This window comes from Hemicordylus capensis, chromosome 2, assembly GCF_027244095.1.
Source record: "Hemicordylus capensis ecotype Gifberg chromosome 2, rHemCap1.1.pri, whole genome shotgun sequence".
Lineage (NCBI taxonomy): Eukaryota > Metazoa > Chordata > Lepidosauria > Squamata > Cordylidae > Hemicordylus > Hemicordylus capensis.
This window is the reverse complement of record NC_069658.1, coordinates 310,684,962-310,708,354: the sequence shown is the minus strand read 5'-3', so window position 1 is coordinate 310,708,354 and position 23,393 is coordinate 310,684,962. Positions and strand designations below refer to the sequence as shown.

Genomic DNA, 23,393 nt, shown 5'->3' with positions numbered 1-23,393 from the left:
GGAGACAGTATGGAGCCTTGTGGAACTCTATACATCAGTTCTCGCTTTGCAGAACAACAGTCTCCGAGCGACACCATCTGAATTCTACCAGAAAAGTAGGAGCAGAACCACTGTAAAGCAGTGCCACCCAATCCCAACCCTCTCAGGTGATCCCAAAGGATACCATGGTTGATGGTATCGATCCAAGAGGATCAGCAGAGTCACACTCCTTCTGTCAGCAGCCAGTTGGAGATCATCCATCAAGCCGACCAAGGCAGTCTCAACCCCATAGCCCACATGAAAGCCAGTATGAAATGGGTCTAGATGATCTGCATCATCCAAAACTGCCTGGAGCTGAGAGGCCACCACCCACTCAATCACCTTGCCCAACCATGAAAGGTTAGAAACAGGTCTGTAATTAGCTAGCTTCGAGGGATCCAGTGCAGGTTTCTTCAAAAGTAGTCAGATAATAGCCTCCCTAAGTCAAGGAGGCATCCTGCCCTCCGTCAGAAAAGCATTTAAAATATTTACCAGACCCTCTCTGATAATATAATTATCAGATGAGATAAGCCAAGTTGGGCAAGGGTCAAGAGAACAAGTTGTAGGGTGCACAGTCCGAAGCAGTTTGTCCACTTCCTCAGGATTCACAAACTGAAAATGATCCAATCTAATCCTATGAGAGGAGTTGCTGGGCACCTCCACAGTAGATTCTGCAATAACCGTGGAATCCAGCTTGGCCCGAATACGAGAATTTTTATCCGCAAAAAAGTCATTAAAAATGTCACAGCGAGTAACCGGTGGTTCCAAATTTAAATTCAACAGGGAGGATGTACATACTAACCCCCTCACAACCCTAGAAACTCAGCTGGATGTGAGTTTGCGGAAGCAATGCGGACAGAAAAGAACTGCTTCTTTGCCTCCCGCACTGCCAGAGTTTTGTACTTGCAGAAGGGCTAATCCAAGCACTCAAACCTGTTTCTACTTGTACATTAACTGGAAACCTCCTACGCATGAGTTATCCATGGACTGGAATGATTTACAAATGTTCATAATTGGTTAAATAAGTAGTAATATGGGTAAAATACTATTGAAGTAGTACTGTCTTGGCATCAAACTTTGACATAGGGTGTTCAGACATAATGGCAGCAGCACCTAAGGTTGCCGCCAACCCAGACCCCATTTCCATGCAAGCACTTTAGTAGTTTCCAATAAGCCAAGATTGGTTGTGTTGTTCAAATCCACCAATTTCAGCATATTCTGCCCTGCTTCCCTGGGGGAATCTGACATCTGTAACTGAAATTTCAAGTAAATGTCAGATGCCAGGTTTCTGAGGGAAGCAGGGCAGGATTATATGCTGAGATTGGTGGGTTTGGCTGACATGACCAATCTCGACATATCAGAACTTACAACAGAAGTAGAGGTTTGTGTGGGGATGAAGGGAGTGTGCACTCACGGGCAGGTACCACCGTTACATCTGAAGCCATCTATATATATCCATATTGTGGGAGATCTATGATCAGAATTTTATTTAAAAATTGTTTTTCTAAATTATTGTTGTTGTTGTTACAGACAATTTATTTAAAAGCATAAAGGGGCAGGGAAGGGATCATGGGTCAGGGATTCTAAGCTGGGGAATGGGGTGTTTAACTTGTGCCATTTTCCCTCTCTAAATTGTTCCCCTAAGCTGTTATTCATTCTGCAGGAGGAAACACATGTAACTATACTGAAAGCACTTGCATGGGAAGACAATTTAAATTAGGAAAATAGCATGAAGGGAAGGCTTAAACATCCCTCCACCTAGTACAACTTCCCTACCTGCTTTTCACTCCCACCACAATTTGGAACTGTAAAAAGACACCCGAGATCTTTATCATGGCTCTTCTGCATCATAATCTAGTTAAACCCATAGGGAAAGTATTCAGAATGAATGTACCTATCTGTATATACACAGTGCTGTGCTAGGCTACCCAGCTGAACCCACAAATCATGAGAATACGCAAGGTTGGTTCTGTCATGCAGAGCCTCAGTTACATCCAACCTCTGCACAACATCCCTGAGCCTCAGGAACACATGCTCCCCACTCCCATTCCCATTCGAGCATTTGCTTCCTATCTCTGTTAAAATAAGTTGATTGGTGATGTCATCTGAACCCATCAATCTCAGTTTATTCATTAGAATAAACTAGTTTATTTATTAGAATAAATTAGTAGTTCTATGAACTACTTGTTTCATAGAATGTGAGATTTGTATCCAAGGCCTGAAGTGAGTAACAAATCTCAGATTATTTTAAGCAAGTAGGTTATAATAAGCTAAGTTTTATGGGTTTGGACAACACAACACAGCTTATTTTAACCCAGAAAGGAAGTACAGTAGCTGCTTCTGTGGGGATAGGAGAGGAGAGTATTCCCGAGACTCAGGCACGTCACATGGAGCCTTGCTCTAACTGAGTTTTCATGACTTATCTATCAGCCCGTAACACACAGTACAGTTTCTTCTTTTGCAGATGAAGGAAGTGTAGGAATTAAACACTTATTCCAAGTAGTGACATATGCAACTTTATCTGATGGTACCTACTGTATAATTTCCTTTCTACGGGTTGTTATATTCTCTCCTCATATAGGTTAACAATATCATAATTCATATCATTCTGATTGATATAAGGATCTAAAGAAACTGAGTTGTTCTTATATACCCTAAAAGAGTATTTGTTGACTAACAGTCCTGTCTCAAAAAAATGAGCTTTGTCAGCAAAAGCTTCATGAATTTATTCCTAATTAGAAGTGAAAAATCAGGCACAGTGTTTCTCATCATAGTATAATTGTACCTCAGTGGAACACCATCTTCACCAAAAGGTTCAAAGGACCACATTTTAAACAAATGTATATTTCTAACACAGAGTCATCTCCACAAATTTCATTAAAACAAAATTACTCTAAATGTCATACAAGAGAAAACAATTTTGTGAAATATAGTCAGCAGGCTACACTGGCAAAGTAGAAAGCACGGGAAGAAAGTTATTTTTATATTTGACATCTGGAAGGCATCCATCATGGAATGTGTGCACCAGACATCCTTGCCTTTAAAAAAAGAAATTCTTACAAGTTGCATAATAAGAACAATGAGTGCTTATGTTTTTCATTGCAGATCTTGCAGTAAGTAAATCATGACAGTGAGTTCTCACATGAAAGTGAACACCTTCATGTTTTGTACAACAGTTAAATGTCTTAACTTAATCCTATGCTGTGACAGCTAATGAACAAATGAAACGAATGCCTTCTGTAAATCCCTGAAAGGAAATGGTCAGTGAAAGTGGAGCATGTTGTTCATTACCTGACAAAATAAATCAATAGACAAATTCATAAGTAATGCCAAACCATGGTTAAGAAAGCTTTTAGTGTGATGTCTGAATTATCAAATCATGATCTTTGATCAGCCAGCAAGCAGAATCAGAAACCATGGAGTAAGGTGAGTTTGCAAATCACAGTTTGTGCTATAATTGGATGTGATGCCAAATTGATACAGAGTCGCAGACAAAAAAAAACCCCAAAAACCAGATGCAGTGAGGCTGTTCACATGCACAGCCTAGCCCTGGCTAGGGCAGCCCAGTCTGGGCTAGGCTTCACGAGCCCAACCCCGGCCAAGCCCAAGTTTTTAACCCAGTGTTTAGCCAAGGTTAAGTGAACCTATGGCTCACTTAACCTCAGCTAGTGATCATCTGGGCAAACACCACCTGTTTAAATGGCTCACACCCACACACCCACACCCACACCTCCTCTAGCCCACAGCGATTTCCAGCATCGAGCCAGAGAGGAAGGAGCGGCCCTGCCTAGCATGGCAGCTGCTCTGAGAGCCACCAACACACTTGTGCCCCAGGGCACCCTGGGATGCGGAAGAGGGAAGTCCTCCCACTCCCAGCATTTCCTTTCTCCGTGCTACTGCTCGTGTGGGCGCATGGCAAAGAGAACACCACTAACACACATCTGGGGGGGAAGGCAGGAGATCTCCTGCCTTCCCCCCACCCCCACCCCCAGCCCTGGGGAGCACGTGGCTGAGGTTGTGTGCACAACCTCATTATGTAGTTCTCATCCATGGTTTGCCTGTTGCACATCTGTAAGTTCACACCATGGTTTGGGTTCTGCACTATGGTTAGCACAAAGCATAACTATAGTGTAAATCCCAAATCATGGTTCTAGTGAAATGCAATGTATAAACCATCCACAAACTTGCATTCCTGTACTGATGATGGCCCATAACTGATCAGATATATCTTCGAGCAGATACTGAACTGTCAGACATTATAGACATATCTGCCAGCAGATACTTCACTACCATATGCCATTAAACAGTCTCTAGCGCTTCTATGACTGGTCAGAACATTCACAAATACTTCTAGCTATGGTACACTTCTAGCTACCTATGGTATACTTCTAGCTACCTATGGTAATACTTCTATGGTAATACTTCTAGCTACCTATGGTAATACTTCTAGCTACCTATGGTACACCAATCCTGGCTAGGAGTTGTTACAATGACTCTGACTGGTCAGACAGTGTAAGCAGTCATTGTGTTGTCACTGGGTTATGCAACATCCTGGTTTGCCAATATTCAGAATTCTTGGCTGCCTTATCTTCTTGCCCTGGAAAAATGGCAATGTACATTTTCTGTACAGATGCACTCTCACCCCTTGTTCTAATTTTAAAGCCTATTAAAGAAAGGTCTTACTCTCTAGTAACAGAAAGATTAACATATATAATATGACAACAATTTAATGGCTGGACAGGCTTGAAAAATTTCACAGCTTTTCAACTCATGCGCTTATAGAAGGCATGTTACATAAGAAGTAAATGACACTTCTGTCAAATGAAGTAACTCTCAGTACCATGAGTTTCATGACACACATTTATATGAATAGTGCAGCCATTTGTGAACATTTTAACACAACATCCTTTTGATCCTACAGTCAAAGATCTTTGATTTTTAACAGCATATTGTTGTAGCCAGATTTTGTTGAGTAATGAGAAGCCAAAATGTGCTTCAGAAGCATTCAATACTGGATTTTTTTCAAATACGCTTGTCATAATAATTAATATATTACACTTGTTATCTTCTTAATAAAGTTGAATTCTGATTATGAGCATCATTTTTTTTAAAAAAATCAATGTTATAAATGGGGTCTTTAAAGCCTTACAAGGCAGCCAATAAATCTTATACATCCTAAAAAATGCTACACATGATAGCAGATTACTCATATGAGATTTGACGGGCAGAGAGTGGAATTGTGTCTGCAAACAAGATGAATATTAGGCAGAGAAGTAATGGGCACAAGAAACTATCATGACCGTTTAGGTAGTACACTTCTGCCCTACACCTTACTCAGCGCTTGGCATCCTAACAGGGCGCTTGTGCAGCGAACAAAGTTGCACTTGTACAAGAAGCCTGAGAAGTTGTCATGCTCCCTGATGCTGTGAAGCTGCCTCTCCGGGATGTATACAACACTGTGCTACAAGTTTGCGCAGTCGAGCTTCTGGGAGTAGCAGTGTAGCCACACATGGCCTTTTAGACAGCAAGCGCAGTGCCTGGAAAAGCAGGGGTGGTGGTGAAGGAGCAGGTAAGGACTTACCTGCTTACCTGGTTTTTAAAGGAAACCAATCCCCATCCTACCCGCGGCTGCCTGAGCCAGTTCGGGCACATCCTACTTCGGCACTCCTCTTTGTCCTCCTGGTGGCTGCTGGCTGACATTTGCTTTTCTGGAATATGCCAGAAAAGTGTCATTCCCCAGTGCATTCTGGGAAAGAAAATGGCAGCTAGCAGCCACTGAGAAGACAAGGAGAAGCGACAGTGCCATTTTTCAGTTAGGAAAAGGATTGCTGCCATCTTGCTGTAAGCCATGTTTGCAAGCAAGAAGCAGCCGGATGGTGTGGCTTATCAAAACAGACATTGCAGCTTAATACGAACAGCACCACACTGGCGCAGTGGAGGAACAACGGAGGAGCAAGTAAGATCTGCCTTCCTCCTGTTAAAGTAGCCGTTATCCACCCTCCCCCAGATGTGCATGAAACGCTTCGTGCACATCACTACTAAGTAGATTTCATTAAAAATGAGTAACTTTGGCGCAGATTCAAAAATGTATATACCGTATTTTATGGACTATAAGACTCACTTTTTTCCTCGAAAAATATCCGCCAAAATTCAGGAGCGTCTTATATGTTTTAACAGTTTAATATGTTAAAACTCTGAAAAACTGGATTAAAATTAAGGTGTGTCTTATAGTCCGTAGCGTCTTATAGTCCGTAAAATACGGTATACATTGCTTGATAACTGCATTATAAAGAAATCATGGACATGTATGAATGGGCTGTCACAGATATAACACTACAGACAGAACATTAATATCTGCTCACATCATCTCATAGAAAAGCTTTTTAGTGGAGTCTGTTCGTACATTCATCTACCTTAAATGAAGGGTATGTACTGTGAATGAAATAAGCCCCAAATTTAAAACTTATACAAGTTTTTTTGGGAGTTAGCACCATTGAATTCTGTTGTACATTCTTTGCACTATATAGCACAGATAAACTTTCTTGCTGCAGTGCAACACACTACATTAAGATAAACAATAGAAAGATGCTGAAAGGCTTTCATATATTTACCTTTCTTGGTGTAGGTTTTAAGCGAAAACCATTCAACTCTTAGATATTGAGCTCTTTCTCACAATCAGAGAAAGGGCTCCAGTCTGCAGGGGAGAAAGCCTTCAAATGCTTACTTCCCGGGGAGACAATTGAGGGCTACTTCTGGCAACGTGGAGGGTTGGGGACTGGGATATGTCTTCTCAGTCCCCAGAACTTTTATAATGCACCATGTGAGAGTGTGGTGCATTTATAGGGATCCTCCTGGCACTGGCTGGGACACTATTTATGTGTAGGTGCTGCATGGAGCTGCACAGCATTGATACACAAGCACTAAGCCTGGCTTAAGGGTGTCCTTGCACCCAAAACCTGAGCTAAGTGGCAGACTCCCTAACCAGGTTTGCCACCGTGCTGCTACACAGCAACCAGTGATTCACACGCGCCAGTGAAACTGGGCTGGGCTTCCTTAGCCCAGTTTTGTCTGCAGGTGTGAATAGCCCCAATGTATATCAGGATCAAGTAAGTCATATGTAAAAGGAATAATTCTTCAGTTGAAAACCTGATCTAAAAAAGAAGCAATGTGGCATAAAATTATCTTCATCAGTAATGAACTCCCTGTAGGAGATAAAATGTTAATTTTCTTTTTGAATCCTTGGATGAAATTCTTCTATGACAACTGAGCAATACATGTGATATTTAATTCCTCATAATTTAGAAGTGCAAGATAAAATGAGCAAATGACTAAAAATGAATGGACAGATATATATTTTTTACCCCAGCCCAGCATATTCAACAAACTTCACTGGGCTGTGGTTAAATGTTTGGGGAAGAAACATTTGCACTTTTGTGGGGGAACACGAAGTTGTCCATTCCCATAAGCCCATGGGAGGCATGAGCACGTAAATGGCATCTGCGCATGTGTAGACACCATCTTGAATGGTCAGCAACATGCTGACCACTCATGATGCCTTCTGCACATGCACAGACGCCATTTACATGCCAATGCCACCCACGGGCTGCTGGGAACAGGGAAGTTCCTGTTCCCAAGCAAGGATCAGCCGAGTGGCATGGCTTTTCAAAACAGTGCATACAAACAGCACTGCACTAAGGTGGCAGGGGCCTGTGGAGGAGCAACAGAGGGACAGATAAGACCTGCCTTCCTCCTGTTAAAGTGGCTGCGGAAACACTTTGGGCACATCCCTAATATTTTGTTAATCCCAGACAGTGCTTTCTTTACTCTTTCAACATATTGTTCATTAACATGTTAGATGGATTTAAGTCTCACATATTTCAGTGGGGGGTTTCCCCCCCAGTGGCCAGCATACTGATGCTGCAGAGGTGCTCCATGCTTAGCACCTTCGCAGCATTTAGTTATCCAGTGATAGGCGCCCATGCACATGGTGGCAATTTCTGCAGATTTCATCTCTCACAAAATATATTCCTGGGGGCTGCATGGTCTTCAGAGACATATTCAGGGGTGTAAGAGAACTTCTGGGGAAGGAGACATTGGCGGAAATTCCTCCCCTATGCAACAGGACAGCCCTCTAGCCAGGCATGGGCTAGGATGGACACAGTCCTTTCAAAATTTCCATCCAGCCCAGCACTCCCCAAGGTTTTTCTGCCCCCCCTTGCCCCCCAAATTTGTTCCAGGGCCCAAAATTATACTTCTCTTGCTCACTCTAATTATCTGATTGAAGACCTGACCTGCTACAGCAGGCCAAGGTCATATATCTGGGTACAACTGGGATTCTTCCTTCAGTCTATTGCCTAAGGCAGGATGTTGTTGATGATTGTCTTCCCTGGTGATTGAGATGATTGATCTCCATTCTTATCGTGGAGCAACTGAGGTAAGAGACAGAATGTGAAAAAAATACCTTGGTGGGAGGGGATGCGGTCAGGCTTTTGGGTTACATTTCAGCTTCCTGAGGACATGCAGAGGACAGAGAAGCCTCCTTTTGCCCCAGGATGCAAATATCTTTACAGGGCTAGCTAAGCTCCAGCTTGATGCTGCTGTGCAGGACTCTGGATTATTAAACACTGAGGAGGTGCTTTGCACACAGTGCCTCTACAGCATTAGTCATAATATCAGCCAGTAAGTTTAGGGTAAGGTATCTCAGCAGAACTCTACTGCAAGCTATAGAGCATCTTATCAGAAGTCAAGAAATTTATACTTACAAGTAGATTTCCCATGGGTTTTCTCACAATTTGGACAGTGGTAGATGTCAATATCTGGTGCCTCCTCTTCTTCTACGCCAACACAACTGCAAGAAAATAAAGAAAATGAAGTGTCAATAGAAGTCTCTTCTCAAAGGCACAAATATGGCCAGTAATGACATGAACACTTGTGCTCAAGGTCCAGCCTATCTAGGTTACGTACTAGGACTTTGTCTGATCCATTTCATGATTGCATAGCCTATGTCAGCTGTAACCATTTATGAGCCCTTTTCTGACATACTGGGAGAGCATCATGTTTATATGCTTCCCCCAAGCAACTGGATCTGATTACAGCTCAGGTCATCTGGACCTGGGCAAGAGAACACAGTGTGAAACCCTTAATGTCTTTAGCATCACTCTACTGCTGTGATGCAGCTGGGTTAATCATTAAAAGTAATACCAAGGTCCAGGTGCGGAGCCAGCCGAATGGTGGGCTGGGTTTGGCCCTGCCTGGCGGCCCCTCTAATAACATCACACACACGGGGGGTGGCTCAGGAGCCCTGAGAGAATTCCCCCCACCCATGCCCGGGCTCTGGAGAGCCCTGAGCAAGCTCTCCCCTGTCTTTTTCAGGCAGCATTTGCTCTCCAGCAAGGGAGAGAAAGGGAAATAGATGCTTTCAGGCAGCAAGCATTGCCTGAAATGACAGGGGAGAATTCACTCAGGCTCTCCGGAGCTTGAGGCCATGCCCTCTTTGTGCATGATGAAAGAGTTTTGGTGGTCCTTTCCATTGGCAGCCTGGGTTCTTTGAACCCGTTCGCACAATGGTGGCTTCACCCCTGCCAAGGTCATATATCTCTTTCATTTGCACAAAGCCAGACAATAAAGATCGGCAATTCACACAGTTGACTTAACCTGATTTTAGAAACAAACAATCAAACAATGCATACTGGTATCTCTATATCAGCCAAGCATAAACCAAACAGATCCCCACCATATTATATAAAGGCCATTTAATAAAGCATATATAACAGACACTAATGATGTAGGGCAATTGTAACTAAATATCCTTTATATTAACATGCAAAATTGTACAGAACTAGAAAAACATGAGATGCAACAAAGATTCAAACTAAGATGGCACTTGATGGAAAAATCACACTTATAGAACTAAATGTATTCTGATGGGAAAGTAGTTCATCCACTATATAGAACACATCTGCAATAATGGGAACAACTGGGCTGCCCATGGCAACCCCCTGGATTTGAAAACAATATTTATCTTCAAAACAATTCCCCCCCCACCCCCCCAAAAAAATAATATCTAACAAATCCAACAAAAATGTGTAGGAGGATCCAACCTGGGCCTAGAATCAAGATATGTCACTGGCATCTAGCATCTTCATGTGGAATTAATGTATACAAAGGCTGAACATTCAAAGTAACAAAAGAGAAAGATGTATTAAGAGACAAGTGTTCTATAATACTGATAAAATGTTTGGTGCCTTTGATACAGGATAAACATTCCATGAACATCCTTTTATCATAAGTTGTAAAAATGAGTCCAAAAACTGAGCCAACGGCTCCAAAATCTAGCTGGAACCCGATACTATTAGTCTACCTGGAGGAGGAAAACTGGGTTTATGAATCTTCAGCAAGATATAAGAAGTCATGCTTCTGGCATATTCCTTGCACAAAAACTGATCAATGGTCTCAAAAACATCACCAAGCCTCCTGCATCAACACTTTAATGGTGAATGAATATCCCTTTTTAAAAAAATCAAATCCAATAGCTTTGTAACAATTTATATCGTTAAGTTGACAACAGACTTCAGATAAATAATTTAGCTTATCCAACAAAACAATAGCTCCCCCTTTATCAGCAGGTTTAATCATGATGTTGGGATTGTTCTTTAAAGAGGATATGGCTGATTTTTCTTCAAACCTAAGATTGTGGCCCCTCCTACATGAAATGGCTGTTATCAGACAAGAACCAAGGGGTATTTCATTAACTCCATCCTCTTCATTCTTTCTTCACAAATACTACTATATCTTCTCTGATATGAATAATTATTAGGACCAGGGTGTGTAGATGATGGTGCTCATCTAGAGTATGGTTGGTAGAAAATACTACAAAATTTGAAAGTCACTGCAGAACTCTGAAGATATACACTGAGGCTGTTCTCCCGAGTGAGCAAAACCAGACTAAGGGAGCCCAGCCCAGTTTCACTTGCTCATGAGAACCAGCGGGCTTGAGGGCGGGCCCGATGGCTCCCTGCTGGCAAGCCCACCTATTTAGCCACCCACTTAAATGAGGTTTAAGCGAGCGCTCCGCTAACCTCGCTTTTCTGGCCATGTGTCTGCTGCGACTGCTTGAAGCTGTGGTGGACAAACTTAAGGGGGATGGGAGGGGGATCCCAGAAATGCACCGCACACTCGTGCGGTGCATTACAGGGGCTCCGGGGGTGGGGCACCATGGGGCGGCACTTCCCTGCGCCCGACCACCACTGCTGCCAGGTGAGCTGAGGCCAGGCGCTGGAGCGCCGTCAAGCCACCACTCATCTGGGCCGGCAATCTGCCCGCCCAGCAATGGGTGAACATTCGTATGCAGGGAGCGTGGATCAAACCCGCTCTCCCCTCAAACCTCCTCTTAGTGCTTCACACTGCTTGTGTGAAGCACCTCGCTATCTCTTAAAGAAAAACTAAGGGGCTATTCTTACGATATGCAAAAATCGGGCTAGGAGAGACTAGCCCGATTATTGCTAATCGTAAGAACCACCGGGCTCGGCTGCGAGCCCAGTGGTTCTTGAGCGGCTGACCCGCTCAAGTAGCCCGCCCCTTAGTCCAAGTTTGCGGAGTGAGCGCTCTGCAAACCCGGGCTATTGGATCATGAGTAGCCACGGCGCGGCTCTGTGCCGCAGCTACTCATGAGGAGACCCCCCCAGAAGGGAGGCAAAAAGCCACCTCTCGGCTCCGGGGGTCTCACCAGCATGCCCTGCGCACTCACGCAGGGCATGCTGAAGCTTGCGGGAGCCAATTGGCCCCTGTCCCCCCCCCAGGCCTCGCCGGCTCCATCATGGAGCCGGCAATCGTGTGGGCGGCCGATCCGGATGCCCAGGGCTCACTCCCCGCTCGTGAGTGGGCATAGTGGGCTTAGCCCGCTCTTCCCGCTCACCACCACAAACCAGGCCTCACTGATTGTGAGACCCAGTCCTAAGTCTTTGTGGCTGTGATGTTCTCGGCCTATTTCATTCTGAGTTTTGCTTTCAGAATTCAAGTTCGAAAAATTGTACGCAGGCACTATTAAACATACTCTTGCTATGGGATATTTATTCTCTTATTTTTAAATATATATATATAAGAATAAAGTTGTGTGCCAACATCCCCCTCACCCCAAATAAAAATCAAGCACTGTGCATTCAAAAAAAAGCAAAAAGGAAATATATGGATGTTTTCTGTGAAATACTTAACAACTAAAGAGCCTGGGGATGACATTCACACTAAAGACAGAGCCATACCAACATACTCTTTCCCTCCCTCTCAACCTCTACAAACCAACTGCCCTCCAATAACTATGAGTCAAACATCATCATAACAAAAATTAAAAATCCAATCAATTTGAACGACAAATTGACAAAGGATGTAAATATATGCAAATAGCTATTTTACCTAAAATGTTATGGATGCAGAATCTCAGGTTTTAGTGCAGAGCTCCTTCATCCTTATAAACAATAGCTCATAGGAATCCATTCAAAACAAAGATGAGCTCACCGCGGCATTCCTTTTTTCCTTACCAAACACAGATTTATTCTACTCATAGAATGCAATGTGTTTTCTGCTTTGCACAAGGTGTTTTGCTGCCAAAATCCAGGACTGTGGCACACAGAGAAAAAGGAAAAGAGGACATATAGCTCCGAGCCCTTTTTAGTTGCCAAGAAGAGGGTTTATCACTTGGCAGATGCTTAGGACACCCATTGAGGTAGATGGCATAACATTTGTAGCAATACAGTACAGTGTAGGCTGCAAGCTGGCTGAGTTAATGTAGTCTGATGGCAGCACACTCTACACTAAAGAGAAGAAACAAAGTTGCAAAGGAACCAAGTGCCCAAGATAAGGGCACTGTTGCACAATCAAAGCTGCAAGCCAAGAAATCAACACGCAGTGGAGGCATCTTTTGCAGAAGCAGCAAAGTCAAACATGATTACATTTTAACTGAAATGTTTCTGCTTGCAGAAGCCATCACTGGCTAGTATCTTGCCAATGCAAGCTAGATGTACCCCAAATTGAACTGATGCAGACTGCAGCATGAAGCAGGCAGCACAGGGTTTGGTCTAATGTTTAGCCAGCTTCACTGCACAGCTGCTGGAACTTTGGCTCACCCAGACTAATCCCAGGTTCCACATGTTGGTGAAACAGGTAGGCTGATACTCTGTGGGGGAACTATGTGAAAGCAATGATACCCACAAAGTGCAATCCATAACTACCCTCAGAGGCATTCTTACCCTTGGACTTTGGGGCCCCGGCCTATGATCTCCAAGGCCTGGGGGGGGGGCCTCCAAAGGCCTGGGGGGTGCTGCTGACACCACCCCTCACCCATTGCTACTGCCCCACCGCGAGGCCTATCCGCCAATTTTCCCATTAATTCAAGCCGCCAGAGGTGGCCTCCTCCTGCAGTGGCGGCAGTAGCAGGTGGAGTGAGGTGGCTGCTCTTGCTCCACCTGCTACTGCCGCTGCCATGGGAGGAGGCCAGGGAGGCCTGCTCAGCTCACCCCCACCAATTTTTGAAATTGAAAAATTGGTGGTTTGGCCTCGTGGCAGTGGGGACAAGCTCGCAGCCACAGGGGGAGGGCTCGCAGCAGCGGGACTTCTTGGTGGGTGAGAACCAGGCGCCAAAATTACCTAGGTGCGCCACTGACTATCTTATATAAAGCCACCCAGCGCAAAGAGAGCTCTTCCATGCTTACCACATTGTAAGCTGCAGGTGTTGAATCTTTTTCTTTTTGCATCTCCCCCCCCCACTCCCCATTTCCACACAGACATCAACACAGCTGAAGCTGAGACAACCTCTGCATGTGTTGGGGGAGCGGCCTCCCATTTTTTCACTTATTGACGATATCACACGCATCTCAACTACTACACCTATGGGTCTGAAACCAAAAGTGCCTGGCTATACATCTGAAATTGAGTTCAGTTGGCAAATGGATGTTGCCTTCAAGCAGATTACATTTTTTTCACCAGTTTGAAACCCTAAAAAGCAATTTTAGTGACTTTCACTTGTCTGTCTTTTCTTCACAACCACACAACCTCCCATGGATATTCTATTGTACAGAAGTGGATATTTAAAGGCAATTCTCAGCTTTCTATTTGTGGCAGCTCTTTCACCTTTGTTCAGTGTGAGCTGGGTGCATTGAGCAACGACAAAAAAGTCAATAAAATAAAATGTTGTTTGGCCAAAGGTCCACTTAACCAATTAACTGTGTGTGAAATATGCTATTCAGTTTATCCAGCCAAACAAAATGTCCTTATCTTCAAGTGCACCACTTTCGGTATTAAATTTGCAACAACCTGGTCTGAACAGGGGACTGATATACTAAAGCAGATGCAGAGCCAAGTGGCAGGTCCCACTTCTACCTACTTCAGTGTTGCTGTGCTCCACATCACCTCCACCGTCACCTACCTTCAGGGTTTTTAAAAAAAACCCAGTTAAATTGATATCGAGTGATGGTGAAGAGTGGATATCACCTATTGTGAGTATGGCAGAGGGGAATCCAGGCAACTCCTAAAGACCCCAAGTCCCAAATAAGCTGGGAAATAAGAAGTGGGGTGAGTGGTAGATTGGTGGAAAGCAGATTTCAAATTCAAATGAAGTGCTTGAAGAAAAGCCAAGGCAAGACACCCCTCCCCATAACCAAGTCCCTGAATACTGCAAAAAAGAAGAATTTGGGGTGGGGTACTGAATACTGGACTGGAAACTCAATTTCAGTACTCCAGCTAAAGATAAGGCATAAAACTCCCCAAAGCACAGAATAATATGAAGTTAGAAAGAAGATTGGCTCAGATTGAGAAGAAATCAAATAATCAAACCCCAAACACTCAGAGAAACAAGGTTTGGCTTAAAATCCCAAACAGAAATGAATTTACTTTTTAGATTGAAGAGTTTTCCAATGGCAGTCCCCCACCCACCCCTGCGCGCGCTCTCTCTCTCTCCCCTCTCCACACATCTGTCCTACCACAGCTGGCTGCAGCAATTAAATCCAAAGGAATGAAGTACATCCAAATACTATGGATATGGATCAGGATACATTTGTGCTAACTGTGCTTGATTTGGGATAAGTGTGGAACAGAAGAAATTGAGTCCTGTTCATCCTGTTTTCAGCTTCATTCTGAAATAATGCACACACCTATAGGAGATTTGTATGGAACTGGTGTTGCCGGGTCAGTTCAAATCTGGACCAGATGTGAACTGACCAGGCCCTGTCCAGCTTCAGGCTAGGATGAACGGTGTCCTGTCCAGTTTGGCCATCATGTAAAGGGGAATATGCTAAGGATTCCCTTTTACATGTACAGGGGGATTCCTTAACATAAGGTGGGAGGGAGCAAAAGAGTCTTTACTACCTTTTAATTCCAGGCTGCGGTGGTGGCGGAGAGTCTCTGGAGGCAGTGAGGGACAGCGGCAGCTCCTCCCAGCTCTCCGCTGGGCTCCCAAATGACAGCCCAGGCTGGCTGTGGCCCGGTTTGGGCCTCTGCCCACATGCAGAGGCTATTTTCATGACCTCCACACATGCGTAGATCCCTAACCCCTACCGTGCACACTTCTGTTTGGATGCCCTGTATTTGCACTGCAAATCTTCAAGACAACCTGAGTTCATGTTGTAAGGAACTCTCCAATAAAAAGACAGTTTAGGGAAAGTTAACAGATGTTTAGCTTTGCATACTACCTGGCATGAGTGCTTACAATATTCTATTATGTATTGCATGGCAGTCCTGCACTACAAAATGAGTGTTATTCATTAATCATAATCTTCACAAATATCAAGATTTGAAACATAATGCCATCCACCAAAAGACAAGCATTGTCTACTATGCAGCAATCCTGCAGAAAGCATTTTGGAATTTTTGGTAAAAATAGGAGGCTGTCATCCCTTTTTACAGTGACAGAACACCACGCCACACCATGCCACACCACACCACGCCACGCCACGCCACACCTAATCCAGTTTTTGGAACAACCAGCTAAAGCTATAACTAGCAGAGAGAAATCAGGACTTTTCACAGCACAGAAAGAATCATAATATGCTTTTTGTGTTTCAATAGTTACCCAACACTTCAGTATTAATTTGATCACATTTCTGTTGTGTCTCTTAATGTGTTCTGACAACAAAATGCAATTCCAGCAAATCAGAAACTGATTTTTTACTTCAGTTTCCATCCTGTTTAATAAGGGAAATATATCTAATGGTGCAACAGGGAAATAACTTGCCTAGGGAGCAAGAAGTTGCTGGTTTGAATCCCCACTGGGATATTTCCCAGACTATGGGAAACACCTATATCGGGCAGCAGTGATATAGGAAGATGCTGAAAGGCATAATCTCATACTGCACAGGAGATGGCAATGGTAAACTCCTCCTGTATTCTACCAAAGAAAACCACAGGGCTCTGTGGTTGCCAGGAGTCAACACCGACTCGAGGGCACAACTTTACATACATATAGAAAGCTAATCTTTAAATTCAGCCTTCCAGGTGTATGGACTCACACACAAGGTTGGGAACTCACCTTGATCATAACTGGTCAGTGGTTTATCTCAATTTTGCAGAAATGCCACACTTCTTAATACTATAATTAAAATTAAACGTAAAAATCTATTAAAACTAATTTCTGCACTGATCTGTCTTCAACATGATTGTTTCCATTTTCCTGGCTGTGGTCTAACTCAGGTCCAAACTACACGTTAAGGAGAGATCTGTTGTTGGATCTCCCAGTGGCTGTCATTCAGAGATGTGAATTTGGGGCAGTATATAATTATGTCAAACAAACAAAATATATAAATAATCAGATTAATGAAGTGCTGGTGTTAACGCTGTGCATATGATACAACAGTGGAGCAATTTTTGTTGATCTCCACTTCCCTGTGAAGCTGACTGTGACTCCCAAAAATACGTCCCAGAGGATCACGCAGCCCATATTTTCAGGTGTCAGTCAGCTTCAGAAGGAAGGGGAGATCGACAAAAATTGCCCCATGCCCATAGCATGTTTGAAGCATCACAACACCAGTCTGATGTCGGCACTGTCCTTTAATGCAAATACAGCTGTGAATTTGTCCACAGCAGTGGCAGAGAGTGTTTAACACAGCGTCAACAGGCTGTGGATTGACTGACAGCAATGGCAGAGAGCATGTTTAATTCTTTTTCCTTGTGCCTTTTCCCAAACAAAATTACTCCCTCCAATGACAATGTGTTCATGAAAGAAGACAGTGCAGGTCCTTTCCCGCACTCACATGACAGACAGTAGCCTGAAGGAGCAAGTTTGATCAGGAAAATGGCATAAGGAAAAATAGTTAAACACCCTCTCTGCTACTGCTGTCAGCAAATCCACATCCCTCCCACACCCTGCAACTATATGTCAGTTAAAAAACAAAAAAACAAAAAAAAAAAACCCTGGGAGATCCAACCACAGATTTGCTGCATAATATGAAGTGTGATTTTATGTTTATTGTGACTTATCTTTCAAAATTTGAACAGTGTGGAAAAGGTAGGATTTCTGCCACTGCAGGAAGGCACCTCGGCTGAACCCAAAGGGGAAAGCTACAATGTCTATATGATGAAACCGCAACTGAGTGCTGCTGTACAAGTGACTACCAGTCTCATTTATCTGCCTCTATAGGCCAGGTTGTGCAGCAACAGTGACAGCAACAAGGGTAAAGCAATACCTAGACCAAGGACGGGCATTAGATAGCTAAAGAGCTACTGGTAGCTCCAGGCTTATCTGAAGTAACTCTCTGGGCATTTGGGCATGCTTCTCCCTCTATCCCTCCCTCCTCTTCCAGTCAATACTGAATATCTGACTGCCTCTCAGTAGGTGAAGGGTGGGGGGAATGGCTGCACCATTTTTAACACACACACACACCCCAAGCAATCAGGGTTGCTAACTTCCCCTCCATCTACTTTCTCTCCAGTTTCTTCTCCTATAAAGTTGCAGCCTCTCCTGCTTCCCTCCTCTCCTTCAGCAAAATTCTCCCGAAATTTAGAGGGTTGTGAAATTAAAATCCCTTATTCTGTTGATGTAAATTTTGTACACATTTCTATTTTATGACAGGCTCTGCTACCTCAAGCTGTCGTTTGGTGACTGACTCTGCCTCCCCAAGCTGTTGTTTTGTACTGGTAACTCCAAAGGCTCTTGGGGGGGGGGTGAGGAAGAGTAGCTCTGAAAGTGAGTCTGCCCACCCCTATCCTAGACCCTTCAGGCTACAGGTTGGCAGCTGCATGTTTGAAGACTGAACGGTGGGGGGGGGACTTCTCCAGACATAGAAAAAAGTAGGTCACAATCCTAGTCTAGCCTCCGTTGCCAGTGCAACAGGGGCAGTGTCAAGAGGCGGAGCCAGATTTCAGTGAGGGCAAGAGAGGAAAAGATCACAGACAGAAATCCAGTTGATTTCAATGGGACTGATCAAGAGAGGAAAATATCATAGACAGAGATGGCCTTTTGCAAAAGAGAGCAGGAGAATGGAAGTGGATGAGAGGAATAAATATTTATTTTTATTTGTTTGTTTTAATAAATAATATGAATTTGGGGGGGTGAAGTTCAGGTGGGCACCATGAAACTGGAAGAAAGAATCAAAACCTTCAGGAAGAGGACAGGAAAAAGGACTGGAATAGTGGAACACTGGGCAAAGGAGAAGTGATGAAAAAAGCCCAAAGGCATGGCTTGGTCACAAATGGGCATCAAATAAGCTGTGCCCTTTGGCATTGTCCTTCAACCACTGTGCAAGATAGCTGCCTTCAGCCAGACTGGATTCCATCCTTCCAGCCAAACTCAGGTGGGAGTTTGGAGATGATGAGGAGTTGGAGGAGGACTCAGCAGCAAAGCAGAAGCAACAAACACCTTCAGATGTCACTGAGAACCAACGGCTCAGCCAAAACGGATTGAAGGAGCATGACTTCCAGTGTTGAGACTAGCATTTGGTGTGCTTCCTGACCCCATCAGTGTTGGCATAACCTGCAGTCCAAAAATCAACATCTGTAACTAAGATTTTAAGTTGGTGCAGTCCTAACAGAAAAGTCGGGCTCCTATGTGCACTCCAGGAACTGGTGGTTTGGCCAAGCTGCCAGTTCTCTGTGACGTCTGAACATGCTCACAGTTTGCAAAACCAAAAACATGGGGCATGGAAGGACAAGAATATAAGACATAAATGCAGAGAAAATCTGGAATTTTGTGGAAGGGTTACAATAAGGACACAGAGAGCAGTATGAGAAACGATGCATTACAACAATGCTATCAAGGATTCTAAAGGTGGAGAGGCCATGTAGCAGCAGTTCCCAATAACTGGAGTAAGAGATGGATGCAACTTAGAGCTTCTCCACACTTTACATGGCACTCATGGTTGCCATAGCTATGCTAGTGTTACAACCACGAAGCCCATTTGCAAACACAGAGAGAGATGAAGAGCAACTGCAGCCCAGGGATCTGTAGCCAGCCATGGGGCTACTCACACGACTGTGTGGGCAGGCAGTTGGGCAGATGTGGGGAGGCAAAGTTCAACCTACCTTCTCTCAGATGATGCATGGTCACTTCTTCGGCATGCAAACTGCACACCCATATGGATCAACAGAAGCCAGGACTCATTTTCCCAGCCTCCAGATATCCCACAAGGCACCACGTGATAAGCATGATGCCTTGGAAGATTCCCCCGTCAGATGGGTGCTCTAGGCACCCATCTCTGTGTCTTCTCGAGCTCCGTGGAACTCCTTGTGAAGCCTGAAGAGACACATGATGCTGACAGCCAGGTTAAGGGAGTGCTTAAACTCAGCTAAGAGCCACACTTGGGAGCAGGGTTAGGTTGGGCAGGAGTGCCAGGATCCACGTGGATTCCATCGCTCCATACAAGCAGCCTATCCCAGGCTAGGCTGCCCTAGCCTGGGTTAGGCTGCTCGTGAGAACAGCCTCCATGTCTCTTCTGTGCATGTACCTGAGTGTTCAGGAATACGTGTTTGCCCTTAGTGTCTTGTGTGCTTGCAATAGGGATCAGTGCTATAATAACCCCGATGTGGCTGCAATAAGCATGATTGCCATGCAAAGTGTAAAGTGGCTCTTACAGAAGCAGAGGGAGGACGGAGGAGGAATATCCCTGTTGGGAGAAATTTGTCAGACCATCGATTTTCAGAATACTGCAACATCTGTATGTATTTTCTTATGATCTGGAATAGGGGAGTTAATTCTGAGGTTCAAGATGTTTCTACAGAGAATGTAATAATAATCATTCCTGAACAAAGAAGGAAAACAAACCATTTACAAAGGTTCTGCCACTTGGAGAGTAAAGCATAAAGACAATATTGTGACAATATTATCTAAAAGCAAGTACATGCTGAAAAACTGTAATGGCAGATGGGCCTCTAAAATTATAAGTTGGTGCCTCCTATGATTAAAGTATGACATCTGGAAATACAATAACCATATGTCAGATAAGAAAATGGAGGCAAATCTTGTTGTGGGAGGACCAAAAAGACATGGAAAATCATGGCTCTGAAACAATGTACAGTTTTAGACAGATAGAAATTACCACTGTTTTCAGCAGAAGCACTTCTGGGTGTGACATTAGGCAAGTGTTTAGTCCAAATGAAAATGTGAGCAAGAGTCAGAAACAAAGCACACCTTCAATGCCAGGATTTAAAAAACAAACAACTCAGTTACAATCAGACCATTTTTTAAAATGTACATTTAAAATTTAAAAGGCCTGAGTGAACAAAAAGGTCTAAAAGAACAAAGTTATGAAACCAGGCAAGCCTCACTGGGGATGCTATTCCACAAATGGGGTGCAACCACTGAAAGGGCCCTCTCCCTAGTAGTCACCCGCCTCGCCTTGTTTGGTGGGGGCATCTGGAGGAGGGCCTCCGAAGATCTTAAGGATTGGGTTGGGACATATGGAGCAAGGCACTCTCTCAGGTAACCCAAGTCATTTAGGGCCTTAAAGGTTAAAACGAGCACTTTGAATCAGGCCCAGAAACCGACTGGGAGCCAGTGCAACTGACGAAGCACTGGCGTAATATGCTCAAAATGTCCAGTCCCAGTTAATAATCTTGCAGCTCTATTTTGTACCAGCTGCAGTTTCTGGAGCATTTTTCAAAGGCCGCCCCATGTACAACGCACTGAAGTAATCTAAATGAGAGGTTACCAGAGCATGAGTAACTGTGGCCAATGAGCACCCCCAAACTGCAAACCTGGTCCTTCAGGTGGAGTGCAACTCCATCTATAACAGGCTGAACATCATTCACCCAGGCAGAGGAACCACCGACCAGCAGTACTTCTGATTTGTCTGGATTGAGTCTGAGCTTATTCACCCTCATCCAGTCCACTCTCATCCAGTCCAATACTGCATACAAGCACCGATTCAGGACAGTTACCACCTCACCTGCATCTGATGAAAAAGAGAGATACAGCTGAGTGTCATCTGCATATTGATGACACCCCAAGCCAAATCTCTGGATGGCCTCTCCCAGTGGTTTCATGTAGATGTTAAACAGCATAGGGGAAAGAATGGAACCCTGTGGAACCCCAGAGCATAAATGCCAAGGGGCTGAGCAGCAATCCTCCAGCACTATCATTTTGAGAATGGGCCTTGAAGCAGAAGGGCAACCACCTCCAATCAGTGTCTCCCACACCCAACTCGGCTAGCCAATCCAAAAGGATACCATGGTCAATTGTATCAAAAGCCACTGAGAGATCGAAGAGAATTAACAATGTTGCACTCCCCCGTCTCTCTCTCTCTCTCTCTCTCTCTCCCTCCCCATAGGTTATCCCACAGGGTGACCAAAGCAGTTTCTGTTCCAAATCCAGGCCTGCAGCCTGACTGAAAAGGATCTAGATAGTCCGTTTCCTCCAAGAGTGTCTGGATCTGGGCAGCCACTACACGCTCAGGCACCTTGCCCAGGAAGGAAATAAGACATGGGAAAGATCAATTGGCATTTTTTTAAAAAAAAAAAAAACCACCCTATATATATATACTTTACATTTCCTGACATCAAACACCCGAGAGACCACTCTAGGAAAAACAGAAAATTCAAAACACTGCTACATTTTGTCTGCACTGTACCAAAGTAGGAACAAAGGGAACTGCCTTATACTAAATCAGACCATTGGTCCATTTAGCTCACATTGCCTACACCACAGTACCATGGCTTCTCCACCATTTTATGGAGAAGTCTTTCCCAGCCCTACCTTGAGATGCCAGGATTGAATATGGGACCTTCTTTATGCAAAGCTGATGCTCCACCACTGAGCTACATCCCAAAGGTGGCATAAATGGGTCTCTCAGCCAACTACTGAGCACACCAAGATCTGCTTAGCTTCAGCAAGGTGGCTAGATCTTGCTTAGACCTTGCTCTGGGATCCAGAAAGATCTTGAAGACTGCTAAATGCACCCATGTGTGTGAGGACTTGCCCCAAAACTTAGGAAAGTGTGCAATATATCAGTTTTGCACCTAAAAGAACTTCAAAGCAGTTTGACAAATTTCCAACACAAAAATGTATTGTGCTCCTAAAACAGCTGTGAAAGTCTGACATACTCTGTGCAAAAAAAAACATTATTTGTTCTACACCATTCAAACAGGTATCCCAATGAAAAGTAGTCTTTACAATATAAGCGACAAATTATGAACTAGTCTCACAGAGTTGCAGTTAGGGAAGTGCGTGGGCATGTCCTGTTCCCACTCCTGCATTTTTCCCTTTATCCTAATAGAGGAGATGGTTCATCCACATTAGGCTAAGGGAAATGGTACACTGGAAGTTGGGAGCAGAATGTGTTTTAACACATCCCTAATCACACGTGGGCAGGGCTATCTTGGATATATCATCCAAACTAGCCCATACACCAACATAGTTATTTTAAGGAGACTCTTCAAATTTCAAGCGTAACTGTCCGGCTACACGTCCCTGCCCCCTTTACCAAGCCTGGCTAGGCTTACTGGGTCCGGCCTCAGAGCAGGGACAGGGAGGGGGTTGTGCGTCACCCTGTGCCTCCTCCATCCCAGGCTGCTTGCTCCGTGTGTCTTCCCCTCTCTCGAGGCCCCCTGACACTCGCCACCAGCCAGCCTCTTATTCCCAGGTGGCTACTTATATGCTTCCTCACAGGCTATGCATCGCTCGCCACCAATTAAAGGGCCAATGCCCCTCTTTATTCCCTGTAATTGTCTACCCTTTACAGCTGCTGCCAATGTCTCTCGACCTTCTCCCTCCTCCTGCTTAGACCCCTTCCCTTTGGGAGGCGTGCTGCTGATGTTATCCTCATGCGCCTCTCCTGCGTCCCTTTCAGGGCTCTGCCCCTCCTCTACTGGAGCTGAGTTCCTGCCCGTTCCTCCACTTCTCCCCAGCTGCCACCCGTCCCTGCCTCTTCGGACCCCCTCACCACTCTCTCTTCAGAGGTAAG

General features: G+C 44.4%; 1 protein-coding gene across 1 annotated transcript in view; it reads right to left on the bottom strand.

Annotated features, from left to right (window-relative positions):
- PHF2 (PHD finger protein 2) overlaps window positions 1-23,393 on the bottom strand; it is a 187,472-nt gene that overhangs the window by 88,903 nt on the left and 75,176 nt on the right. The window contains exon 2 of the mRNA XM_053297988.1: window positions 8,781-8,866. Coding sequence (XP_053153963.1) covers window positions 8,781-8,866 — 86 coding nt within the window. The remainder of the gene's footprint in view (window positions 1-8,780; window positions 8,867-23,393) is intronic.